The sequence below is a fragment of the Arvicola amphibius genome, chromosome 4, assembly GCF_903992535.2.
Source record: "Arvicola amphibius chromosome 4, mArvAmp1.2, whole genome shotgun sequence".
Taxonomy (NCBI): domain Eukaryota; kingdom Metazoa; phylum Chordata; class Mammalia; order Rodentia; family Cricetidae; genus Arvicola; species Arvicola amphibius.
The window spans coordinates 90,830,242-90,842,680 of NC_052050.1; the positions used below are offsets into that span (position 1 = coordinate 90,830,242).

A 12,439-nucleotide genomic window follows, 5' to 3' on the forward strand; every position below is an offset into this window, starting at 1 on the left:
ATGCAGAGTAGATTGCATTTAGCCAGAGATGAAGACAAAAGCAGATGGCCAAATGCTGCCTGCTGAGGTGATAAACCTGACACAGCAGTGAAGCAGGGTGGCCTTCAGCACAAGCTGGTGCTAGGATGACCTTCCTCTTGTCTGGCAGGGCCAATTCAACTTTGTCCATGTGATCATCACACCGCTGGACTACAAATGCAACCTGTTGACCCTGCAGTGCAGGAAAGGTGAGGCCCAGGCTGGGTAGGGTAGTAGTTGGTCTGAGTCAGGTATGAGCACTTTGTCTCCACAGACATGGAAGGCCTTGTAGACACTAGCGTGGCCAAGATCGTATCTGACCGAAACCTGTCCTTCGTGGCCCGACAGATGGCCCTACATGCAAATGTGAGTGGTAGCTGCCACCTAGGGCCAAGCAGGTGTGTGAGTGCTCCTGGACGGGAATTCACCATCCTGCTTTGGGTTCCCCAGATGGCCTCTCAGGTACACCACAGCCGCTCCAACCCGACTGACATCTATCCCTCCAAGTGGATTGCCAGGCTTCGCCACATTAAGCGTCTCCGCCACCGGGTAAAGGGAGACAGGGCTTCAGAGATGTGATGGCTGAAATCTGGTGGGGACAGAACTTCTGGGCTCACTGCCAAAGCTTTCTCTCTCTGTAGATCCGTGAAGAAGTGCACTATTCAAACCCAAGCTTGCCTCTGATGCACCCTCCAGCCCACACCAAAGCCCCAACTCAGGCCTCTGCTGAGCCCACACCCACCTACGAGACAGGCCAGCGGAAACGCCTCATCTCCTCCGTGGATGATTTCACAGAGTTTGTATGAGGCTACTAGGGGTCCTGCAGTGCCAGAGCCATGCAGCCGGCCCTTCACTGTTTGACACCACCACCATCTGACTGTACTCACACATGAAATAAACTGTGGCCATGTCCATCTGGCCCATGGAGTTCAGAGAAGCACAGATAGCAGCAGTCAGACAGCTTTTTTATTTGACTTTGTCTTGTCTGTTTGGGGTTGGGGCAGGATCAAGGCTAGAGCTGCAGCTGAGCCCACAAAAGCAGGCAGGCACTGTCACACATTCTCTTCCCCCCACCCTGGGGACCAGCCCCAGCGGGGGTCTTGTCCAATACTTCTTGGCATTTTTCAACCTACAGTAGTCCTGGCCTTGCTCAGACCTGATACCAGCAGATCTGGGTGCTGCCTGGCCCCAGACAAGGGAGGAAAATGAGGCCATGGTGGCCCCAATACCATCCAGCACCTGCCCAAAGCCAGACTCGGATCCAGTAATTGGCTGCAGCTTCCCCTGCACTTCTACCACGGGTAACTTCAGCCACTAGGCCCTTGAGCCCAAGTGAAAAATAGTGACATACAAAAATATATACATTTTAACCCCATATAAATTATTGATGGTGGACATACAAAGGGGATGGCGGCGAGAGGCAAGTATGCTGCACAAACAACAAGAGAGGTAATAATTTACGGGATGGACAGGGAAGAAGTGTAGCTTAGCCCTCCCTCAAGCTTCAATCCTTAGCAAGGGGAGATGGCCGCCTAGGAGTAGAGCTGGGCACAGCCCGCTGTACCTGAGGACTTGGGAAATAAATTAGCATCTTGGAGACTGGGTACTCACTTGGTCCAATACTGCTGCATCCTCCTGTGGGGAGGGGACCTAGGTCCTGGCTGGCTACACAGCCTTTTTTAAAGTGCTGAAGCCCATAGGCAGACAGGTAAGGCCACAATACCTGTACCCTAAGGAACTTATATGCAGCCATTCTGCCTGGCTCAACCTTGAGGGTAGCAGAAGGTAATACTGAGTGGTGTTCCACCCTGGCTCTGAGAGGCCAAGTGTGAAGCCACAGGCCTTCCCAGGATTGGGAACGACCAGGACTCCTTGGGCCTAAGTGCTGCTGGGGTGGACCTTGTTAGATCGCAGGGATGCCCTGCTGAGGCCCACTGCCTGGTCTAGCCCCTTACTGGTCCTAGCAAGGCGGCTGGGCAGAGCTGTCTGAGGGCCTGGAAAGCAGCCAGGGGAAGATGAGAGAGGAGGTCTGCTGTGTCCGTGGCCTTGAAGGCTCTGGAGTTGTTGCTCCAGCTGGTAGACATCCTCTGTGGCCTGGTTGAGTCGGTCAAATTGGACAAGCAGGGTTTCAAACACAGCATGTAGGCGTGAGGGCTCTGGTTCCAGCCTCAATGCTGAGCGGTTCAAGCCTGCACTCAGCCCATCTGGCTGGCTGGATGAGGTGGAAGGGTGTGAAGCATCTGAGCCTGCGCTGGGTGGAGGCACAACCGGGGATGACTTCGAGCCCCTAGATGAGCGAGAAGGCAGTGGCTCCATTCCTTCAAACCGGACTTTGTGGCGGAACTGGGGGCGGCACAGGGGCTCGGTCAGTCCGGCTGCACCCTGGGCTCGTGAGCCCCAGGGTGTGTCCCTCTCCCCCCCACTGGGCCGTACCCACCTCCTTGACCTTGCTGAAGCCCATCCAGAGCCGAAGCCTACGCAGAAAAAGCTCCACCATCTCATAGTCCTGGGGCTCCCAGGCTGGACGGTAGAGTTCCCCACGCAGGGCATGGTACCGCCAACGCAGGAGAACAGCCCCTAACCTTAAGGCACCCCACATCCGCAGAGCCCAGAGCCCCACACAAAGCAGAGGGGACAGGTACCAGGACTCAGAAGGGCACAGAGTAGGGACCCTGGTCCCAGGACACAGCACCAGGAAGGCTCGGGCCATGTTGTGGAGAGTGTCAGCACCAGAGGAAATAAGCTAAGGAAAAGAGACACCGGTAAAGGCGTGCCTTGGGTGAGGCCCTTCCCTGGCACACCCCAGAGCAGCAACCTACCAGAACAGCCATCTGAGCATAGGCCACACCGAGCACCACTAGACCCAAGGTGGCTCCCATGAGCTCTGGCAGAGCCCGGCACAATGTCTTGCCAAAAACGGACCACTGGCGCACAAACCGCAGCTGCTGGGCAGCCTGCAGACAGAAGGCAGTCAGTCAACTTTCACCAGGCCCTAGGTTGATCCTAGTCACCAGCCTTGCATCAGCCCTTTGGCCCTTACCTTGATCAAGAGCAGGAAGAGTAGTGAGGCCGCCAGCCCGCGGGCCACAGAGCCCAGCTGAGCCACTTGGTCGAAGCTAGTGAAGTGGCGCGGATAGTCGTGTATAAAATGGGTCCACTGGCGGTCAGCAATGCTCAGCTGGGCCAGGCGTACCAGCCCTGTGGCTGCCGTCAACATCACCAGTAGCCACCGTGCCCAGGCATCAGGCTGTGCCGTGCGTGCACACCCCTCTCTGCGCCAGGTGTGCACCTCGGCCACGGAGAAGTATAGGGCAAATAGCAGCAAGCACACCTGAGGAACGGGGTGTCTATGAGGGGCATGGTCAAGAGTAGCAGGGTATGTTCAGATTCCTGTGGGGTGTGTGATCAGGATCCTGAGGACAGATGTCAAATGGAAGGGCATACCGAGGTGAGTAGTGGCAGTGACAGGCCGGTGCTGAGTCGCCGTAATGCAAATGGGCGGACACTGAAGGCAGCCAGTGCATGGCCTGCTACAGGGAACTCCAGGCGCAGTGTGACAGCAGCGTGTAGCCCCACAGCAGGGCTGTAGCGGGTGAGTTCCACAAATACTGCACGGCTCCTGCATGGAGGGTGCTGTCAGCAGGAGGGGTCATGTGTGCAGGAGCACAGGGTGCAAAATGGGAAGTGGCTACTGTGTTTGGCCAGTTACACAGGCCTGGGAAGGAGGTCCATAGGGGCTTCAGGGCTAGGTATGGGGACAGCTGGCTAGAGTGTGGCTCAGAGGCCTGCCAAGGGGATGGGTTTCCCGCTCACTTTCTCCTTAGCACCCACCTGCTGTCAAGCCAGTTGTGCAGCTGCAGGAAGCCCAGCCGTGCACGGCTCTCCTCCAGACTCAGCCCCAGCTCCTGGACATAGCCTCCACTGTCATACACTGCACAGTAGCCCCAGTACCATGCGCTGTGGAGACAGGACAGAACTGGAAACTCCCCAGCCCTGAGAGCATCTGGTCAGCATGCCCCCAAGGGGCCAGCAGATCCTCTGAAGAACCTCCATCACCCAGGTGGGGACTTAGGCCCTTACTCTACTCACCCCAACAAGTCAGGTGCAGAGTAGGACCATGTCTCAGAGTCATTTTGAGCCACACTTTGCCAGCCAATGCCATAGTCACTGGTGCTCAAGCTCCCTGCGGTTGAACACATGTGCTCTGAGCTCAGGACATACGACACAATGGGTGACTCCCTGTGCTGTGGACTTCCCTGAATCCTCCCAGCCACACATTCTGCAGGACATCTGATTACACTGTGACCCCTGAGATTGTGCTATTTACTGGAAAAACTTGTCTCCAGTTGTGGTGTGGCTCAGCCCTAGCACACACCTTTAATCCAAAAGCTTTCTGCTTAAATATTGTAAGCAAGATTAAATAAAGTCAACCAAAGGTCAAGAGGTGGAGCAAGCAACCAGTTGACAAGAAGTGAATTTAGGATTATTAAGGGAAAAAAAACCATTGAGAGTAAGAGGGAGTCAGGAGGATGGCTAGAAAGACACATGGGAAGTAAGAGACGGGACACTTGAGTTTGAGGGGGTTTTTGAGACATTAGAGGAAGAGAGGGGTAGAATGTGAGCTGAGGAGGAAGGTCAGCTGGGTGCTTTCTCTGCTTCTCTGAGCTAGAAGGATTTTACCCCAGCATCTGGCTCCAGAGTCTTTATTGGTAAAATTAAACAATGGAGATTTTGTTAAAAACAACAACCACCCATAAAGCAAACATTATTATTACCAGTTATAGAAAGACAATGAAAAAAAACTAAAGAAGAGGGCAAAGGTCATATAGCTAAGTGGAGTTCAAATAGCTGAGCTGCAGTTGCAATGGAAGGAACGGGGTAACAAGCACAGATGGCCATCCCCAGCTTACCTTCCTGCAGTCGCACCTGCCGCAGCCGTGGGGGTCCCAGCTCAGGATTAGACTGGTTCCCGTAGACATAGGGCAATAGGACATGTGACATCCATGGCCAGAACTCATCAGACCTGCCAGAAAACGTTAAGTCACTGAGGTCAAGGCTATCAGGGCCCAAGAGGTGCCGCCTCAGCAGCCTCTGAGATGATGCTGGGCAGAGTTTCCTCTGTTGGGGCAGATAATTCTGTCCTGATATTGTGCTATGTACTACAGAAAATAAGCAGTGTCCCAATTCTCTACCCACTTGATACCCCAGCATGTACTCTGGTCCTGACAACCTAACAGGAATCTAGATCAGAGATGTCCAATCTTTCAGCTTATGTGGCCCACAGGGGTTTCTAACCCACAGCCCACAGGTTTCAAGAGCATTACACAGGTTCATTTTGTATGACACTGTGATTATGTTGTTGTCTACAAAGTTCAATTAAGTTATAAACAACACAAAAAGAAAATATCTCATGCTTTAAACAGCAAATTTTCTGTTGGGATTCATTCACAGCTACTGAGTGACAAATGGTTCATGAACTGTAGGACCCTTGATTCTAGATACTTCCAAATGTTTCCTAGAGGCTGGGCTGGACTAAAGACAAAACCAATATGGGCCTTGGTGGGCACCAGTGCCACCCTGGCCCAATGCAAGGTGGATGTGTGTGTGTGTTGAGTGTCCCTACCGGGTGATGGCCAAAAAGGCTTGGCTATCCAGCTCCTGCTTGATGGCACTCTGTAGGCGGTAGGCATGACCATGGCAAGAAGCATCCCCATAGTTGGCTAGGAGCGTCACCAGTAGAAAAAGCATGTATACCAAGAGGCTCTGCAGGACAGGGATAGATGGCTCTGATCAGCTGATCCCATCCCACAGGGCCAGGGCAAGGTTTTATTTAAGACTAGCAGGCAGTGGTGGCACACGCCTTTAATCCCGGCACTCAGGAGGCAGAGGCAGGTAGATCTCCAAGTTTGTGGCTAGCATCGTCTATGGAGTGAGTTCCAGGACAGCCAGGGATACATAGAGAAACCCAGACAGCTGTGCCCAGTGCCCTCAAGGCCAGGAGGAAGCAGGAACTTGAGATGTACAATAACAGGTGGGGGCAGCAACGATAGGAGGGCAGGGGCTACAAAGCCCCAGCGCTCGCTGGAGGTCAGGAGCAGAGCAAACCACGGAGGAGTAGAGGTTACCTGTGGCCAGAGCTCACCTTCATCATGTCATGAAGCTTTTTGACCTTGCGGGCTTCCTCCTTTGCCAAGAAGAGTGCAAAACCATGGGGAGGCCGTACACGGGGCACACGTTCACTTACAGGTGTTACAGCAGGGCTTTCTACCAGAGTGTCATCTTCATCAGGGTGTAGCCGCTTGGCTATCAGTGAGAAGTAGAGGGCTTCCAGCAGGACCTGGGGTGGTAGTGGGATCAGCTGGCAAGCATGAGACTGGCAGCCCCCTCCCCTCTAGGAGTCCTCTCACCTTAAGGGGCTCCCAGCCAAGAAATGAGGCCAGGAAGCTGGAGCTGCTTGAAAGAAGCCACATGACACTCACGCTGGGGGGGAAGCTGGCACCAATCCACCCTGAGACCGCAATAGCCACTGCTACCAAGAACAGGCTGAGCCCATGGGCCAGGGAGGCACACCAGGCAGGCAGCAGTCGCTTCCGAAGACCTTCCACCAGTCCTGGAGACACACAGACAGCTACATGGCTTCCAATCCAGGAGGACCTGGGAGGGATGTCCTGGTCTGTGTGAGCATACCTTTCCTGGAGAGCCTTGTCCCCGGGGGCTGTTCCCAGGTCAGGCCCATGCTGGGTGGTCTCTTCTCCCCCAGTGTCTGCAGCATCAGCGTTTCTGTTTTCTCCCCAGGAACACTGGACCTAAGCACAGAGCAGGGCCATGAGTTTTGTGCACTCGCCCCCCAGAAAGAAGAGGCAATGATAGCAGTCTGTATTCATCTGGGAGCAGCTCCTTCATCTTAGGAGTCCTGAACAATGCAGATGTGCTGGGTATGCATGACACCCTGGTCACTGTCCTTGCTTGCTTCCTATATATACACCCACTTCCCAGGACCCAACGAAGGGACTAGTGGGTCCTTATATGTTCTGTCCTGGTATGAACCAGTGGCCCTTCTCCAACCTCATACCAACTATACAGGACTGTAGTCTAAACTTTACATGCACACTTCCCCCCGTAGAATGTTACAGAGGTGCACATTCCCATGTGATTCTGTTTTTAAAAAGGCCAGTCTGGTCTACACAGTGAGTTCTAGGTCAGCCAGGAATATACAGTGAGACCCTGTCTCAAAAACAAGCAAGAGAACAAACAAGGAAGCAAGGCTAAGAGGGCAAAAAGAAGACATGAAACTACCATGCTGTCTGAGGGGATACGTGTTCCCACGTTTATCAGTGCTTCTTGTGACCCAAGGACTTTTAAATGCATGGTCCACACCAAGTGTGCACTGCCACTGAGCCTTGAACCTGTCTCTGATTCAGAGATGTCTCTGGATCTGTGCCACTTGATGAGCAAAAGCATGTGGATTTAGCTTATTAGGCAAGCACAGAATAGCAAATAACTGGAAACGGTTTTTCTTTGAATTAAATTTGCTGAACATAAAAATTATAAGGCATTTACCTAAGTTTAAAAATTGAGGAAATTTATTATCAGCATTTCCAATGTGATAGGCACAGTAATAGTTCTTACTCCTCATTCAATGTGAGGCTGTCTACAGGCTATGGAGACAGACACTGTTCAGATGCACAGGCTGGATGGTGATGGTGCACACTTTTAATCCCCCGCACTTGGGAGGCAGAGGCAAGCAAATCTCTGAGTTTGAGACCAGCCTGGTCTACAGAGCTAGTTCCAGGATAGGTTCCAAAGCTATACAGAGAAACCCTGTCTGGAAAAGAAAAAGGAAAAAAAAAAAAAAAGCACAGCACAGAGCACCAGGTTTTCTTCAGACTCAGCTGTATGAGCAAGCTGTGCCGGTCATTATACTATACTATCAGTTACCCAGTACTGGTTCCAACTGGATGTCAGGCACCGCTGGGCATTTTAGTGTATGTCGGTGAAAAGAACAAGTCTCTGCACTCAGTGTATGCTCACCAGCAGCAGAAATGGGTCAGTGTTTTGGAAGCAGGAAGGGCCTGGAAAGGCACAGCATGTGTGAGAGCACACTTATGTACATAGTGTGAGACTTCACTGTATCCATACCAGGTAAAGACAATTTCTGCTCAAGCCACATCAAGCCAATCCATGAAGGAAGGGACAAATGAAACACCTCTTTGTGGAAGAGGACTCTGGGCAGAGGGCGCAGCAGATGCAGGAGGCAGGAGTTTGAAGTGGTATGCTGAGTTGTGGAGCCGTAGGACCTATTTCTTAGCTCTATATGATATCAGGACTGCACCAGTGTGCGAGGCCACCTTTAAGATGGCCCTGTAGATCCCTTCTAGAGTGACTGAGAGGGTCTCTCTAGAGCCAACAGTGTGCTCCTAACAGGGCTGCTGACAAAGGAGGTGGCTTCTGCTGTGCACTGGAGACCACACACTCCTGGGGGATATTAGCTAGCAGTAGCTATCATGCTGCAGTGAGGCTGATGTGGGGATAACTGGAGTCTGCCATCAGCCTGGCCAGTGTACCTGCTGTCCTTCTAAGCACTGATACAGCAAGAAACAAGGGGCTAGGGAAGCAGGGTCGGAGAACTACAGAGAAGTAGAGGGCGTCACAGAGCAGGCCTAGCAATGGTCCAAGCAGAAAAGGCCTGAGATGGAAGGTGCGGCTGGGAACACTTGTCCCTGCATCTGGACAGCTGAGAGTACTAGTAAGAGAATGATGGGAAGAGTCCCGGCCTAGACTTCTGCCTCAGTGGACTAGAGAGGCAGTAGGGACAGAATACTTCTAGTCTTGGGCTGACTCTGAGCAGTTCAGCTGCATGAGAGATCCGGATGGTGGGCTGTGGCACTGACCAGCTATTCCCTGTGTTTCTCCCTTAAACCCTTCCTGCCAAGGTCAAGTAACCCAGAGAATTCTCCTTTTCTGCATTCTGGCTTAGTTTGCTCATACAACACTAATTTCTGGTTGTTTGAAATTTAGAATGAAAACGTGGATACTGAAATAGATGCAGATGACAAAAAGAATATATAATTCTACGTGAGCTCTAGTTACTGAATTGGGAAAAAACCAAGAAACTTGATCATTTTTTAAGCATTCAAATAATCAAAATAGTCTCAAAATAAAAATAAGATATTTAAAAACTTTAGCATGAATTTTCAGTGTTGATTCCAAGTCAAAAATCCATGCGTGGCTATGCAGTGAAACCTTGCCTCAAAACAAAAAACAAAATTTCTTTCCAGACCAAGCCCCTAAGGTACATCCTGGTTGTCTTTCCATTTGTCAAATGTCCTGTGTTTCAGTCCCTTCCCTAAAGGGATAACATGCTGGCCCCTGGGGATCCCATGAACTCCCCTCTATGGGGGGAAAGTGGAGGCTCAGAGAAGTCAATCAACACAGGCACAGTTCAACACTGGGTGACAGCACAGCCAGGAGACCCTCAGCTTCCTGAGGCAGGTACAGGGCCCCACTACACAACCACCACGAACACCCTACCTCCTTCCAACCATGCCAGGCACTCACAGGCTAGTAAGCAGGTCTGTTTCTATGAGGGCATCCTGAGTGGGAACCAGGTTGCTGGCCCCATCGGCCAGGACCTGCTGGATCAGGTTTTCATCTAGAGGGAACAAGAAGTGTTGGGGTGGCATGATACTGAATAACTTGCGCTCTCCTAGAGCTTGGAAATCATTCCTTCCCACTTCTGGCTTACCTGATGCTGACAAGTATTTAGTAGGCAAAGAAGGGCTAACCAGAGAGATGCCATCTTCCTCTGGGCCCAACATGCAACCAGGCCTATCCTGTGCCAACTGCTGCAGTGTGCTGCTCACAACAGACGGGTCACTGAGCAGGTCTGGCCAACTGAGAGTGCCCTCACTGGATGGCCAGCACACCAGACTGTGGGAAACAGACATCCTGACATGTACCTGACCCAAGTCTAGTCATACAAGTACGGGAAGCAACATACACAAGGATACACCAGCTTTGGAGCAGCCCCACTCCTCAACAGTACATAACACCACCCAGAGACAGCCAAAACAGGATGAGGATGAGCACACACAGTCCAGCACCCGAGCATGACCTGCCAGGCACTACTGCTGACTCAGGCTGAAGCTTCCAGACCCTCTAGGCAGCCTCACCTTTTAGCATCTTCCAGAAACAGGTCATTCTTCACTTGCCCAGCAAGGGCCTGCTGAGAGGGGAAAGTGCCTCAGTGTGGTCTGCAGCAGCATAAGTGACAGCCCAACCATCCCTATCCAGCTCACCCTGCCCTGAGCCCTCGGGGGAACATTCACCTCCGTTAGGCCAGAGAGTGTGAGGAGGGAGGTGTCAAGCACAGATGGGTCCAGGTAGCTGTCAACATCTAGCGCCTGCTGCCCTGGGGGTGTGGGGTTTTGGTCACCAGACACCTGTGAGGAAAGAAGAGTGACTTCAGTCTTCAGTGGCTGGTACAACGGGGCAGGAGTCACTGGCCTGGCTTTTCTGTATGATGATTCTGAATGACCCACCCGGGGCTCTTTACTGGTTCTAGGGCTACTTGGATTTTTTTTTTTCTGATTCTTTTTGAGCCAGGGATTCTCTGTGCAACGGTCCTGGTTGTCCTGGACTCACTCTGTAGTCCCGGCTGGCCTTGAACTCACAGAGACCCGCCTGCCCAAATGCTAGGATTAAAGGTGTGCGCCACCACTGCCCAGTTTGAACTCTTATAAAATTGGTTTCAGCAGTTTGTAGTTTGTGTCTTTCTAGTAATCAACTCTTTCTTCTAGGTTCCTTAACCCACCAGTGTGGAATCTGCTTCAAAGCCCCATTTATTTCTCTGGAGGGACTAAGATGTCTCCTCCAATTCATGGTCTGGTCATTTAAATCACTTCCCCTTGGTCAATCTAGCTGATGGCTTATCAGTTCTGTTTACCCATCCAAAGAATCACGTTTGGTTTCTGGATTTTCTCTCTGGCTGCTATACCAAACAACACAAACCATACTCCACCTCAGAGCTCTGTGGCCCTTGACCAGCCTACCTTACTCCGTGACATCCGGAAGAGGAACAGGACGGCCAAGTAGACAGGGTAGACAACAACACTGGACACAAGACCAACAGCAACTATGTCGACACTTGGCGGGATCAGACTGGATACAGGCCCCATGCTGAGGTGACAGAGAAGATAGGATAAGTTAGGGAGAAGACTAAAAGGAAGTCAGCCAGGGTGGTCAGCAAACCTCACAGGACCCACCTGTATGTGGTATCTCCCACGACCCCATACCACACAGCATTGGCAGCCAAGAACAGGCAGAGGAGGAGGACACAGCAGGTGACCCTCTGGACTCGAGTGAAGCGGCTGCGAGGTGGCCTGTCCCATATGGAGAGCCAGATGTGCTTGTCAAAGAAGCCTCTCTGCAGCTCGGCCACTAGGAGGCGCTGGAACTGCCACAAGGCAGCTTCATCTGGGAGGATTCAGATTTACAGCAGGAATGCAGTGGGCGCCCACGTCATTCCCCTCTCCCTTTCTCCACTACCAAGGCAGGTGGGTAGCCTTACTTGCCGCAAGCACCTCTTTCTCCACTAAGCCCCCATTGGCCTCAGTCTCCACTGACAGCCAGTCGTTGACCAGAAAGAAGGTGCTTTGGGCACTCTGCAGGTCCCGGACGATGACGTGCTGCAGGAACCAGGCGGGGCTGAGCCCTGTGGAGAAAGGGACCCAGATGAGGACTGAAGCAGGCTGGCAGGATGCAGGGGTGGCAATGGCTCTTACTCAGACCTTTGTTGTCATGCCAAACTCGAATTTTCCACACACTCCCCAGGCTGTGTGGGGTAGCAATCTGGAAGATGTCCAGACTGTTGCGATGAAAGGCTCTGTCTCCATCTAAGTGCCGGTGACCACTACGATTGTCCTCTCCATACAACATGATGCCTACATGAGCCGTGGTACCTGGAGAGCAGAGAACTATGGGTTTGCTATGCATTATGTACGAAATTCACATCAGCCATCCTGTCTGCGAACAGTACAGGTAGCCCTGAGCTTTCAACAGGTTCTGAAATGATTACTTTTATAGTAATGTAGATTGAACCCAGGGCCCTATGATAGCCAAGTACCCTATCCTGAGATCTATATCTAGCCATTTTTTAAAAAAACATTTTATTTTAGCACAGGATCTCATTAAGACACCCAAACTGGCCTGCAACTTGCCCTCATTTGCCTGAGTTTGTGATTTCCCCCACATCAGCCTCCCAGGTAGCTAGGATTATAGGCATGCACCACCAGGTCCAGTCTGCATAGTTCAAACAGACCCAAATTCCAGGTTCCTCAATTTGTTAACAAACACCAAGCCCACAATAGCATGGCTTTCAGTGGCCAGGGTATACCTGCCTCAGCTCAGGATTGTCAACCTG

At 51.9% G+C, this 12,439-nt stretch overlaps 2 protein-coding genes across 8 annotated transcripts in view; one reads left to right on the forward strand and one right to left on the reverse strand.

Annotated features, from left to right (window-relative positions):
• Positions 1–960, forward strand: part of Tsc2 (TSC complex subunit 2) — a 34,370-nt gene extending 33,410 nt beyond the window's left edge. For all 7 annotated transcript variants that reach the window (XM_038325991.2, XM_038325993.2, XM_038325992.2 and 4 more), the window contains 4 exons: positions 149–227; positions 293–384; positions 469–567; positions 660–960. In XM_038325991.2, the coding sequence (XP_038181919.1) occupies positions 149–227; positions 293–384; positions 469–567; positions 660–824 (435 nt within the window). In that variant the 3' untranslated portion in view covers positions 825–960. The remainder of the gene's footprint in view (positions 1–148; positions 228–292; positions 385–468; positions 568–659) is intronic.
• Positions 961–966: 6 nt separating this feature from the next.
• Pkd1 (polycystin 1, transient receptor potential channel interacting) overlaps positions 967–12,439 on the reverse strand; it is a 47,784-nt gene continuing 36,311 nt past the window's right edge. Inside the window, 20 exon segments of the mRNA XM_042054951.1 lie at positions 967–2,361; positions 2,456–2,761; positions 2,838–2,972; positions 3,059–3,349; positions 3,463–3,637; positions 3,850–3,975; positions 4,108–4,201; positions 4,929–5,041; positions 5,642–5,781; positions 6,161–6,355; positions 6,426–6,628; positions 6,706–6,824; positions 9,577–9,670; positions 9,764–9,948; positions 10,191–10,243; positions 10,347–10,460; positions 11,070–11,196; positions 11,283–11,493; positions 11,588–11,731; positions 11,808–11,978. Of these exon segments, the coding sequence (XP_041910885.1) occupies positions 1,897–2,361; positions 2,456–2,761; positions 2,838–2,972; positions 3,059–3,349; positions 3,463–3,637; positions 3,850–3,975; positions 4,108–4,201; positions 4,929–5,041; positions 5,642–5,781; positions 6,161–6,355; positions 6,426–6,628; positions 6,706–6,824; positions 9,577–9,670; positions 9,764–9,948; positions 10,191–10,243; positions 10,347–10,460; positions 11,070–11,196; positions 11,283–11,493; positions 11,588–11,731; positions 11,808–11,978 (3,461 nt within the window). The 3' untranslated portion in view covers positions 967–1,896.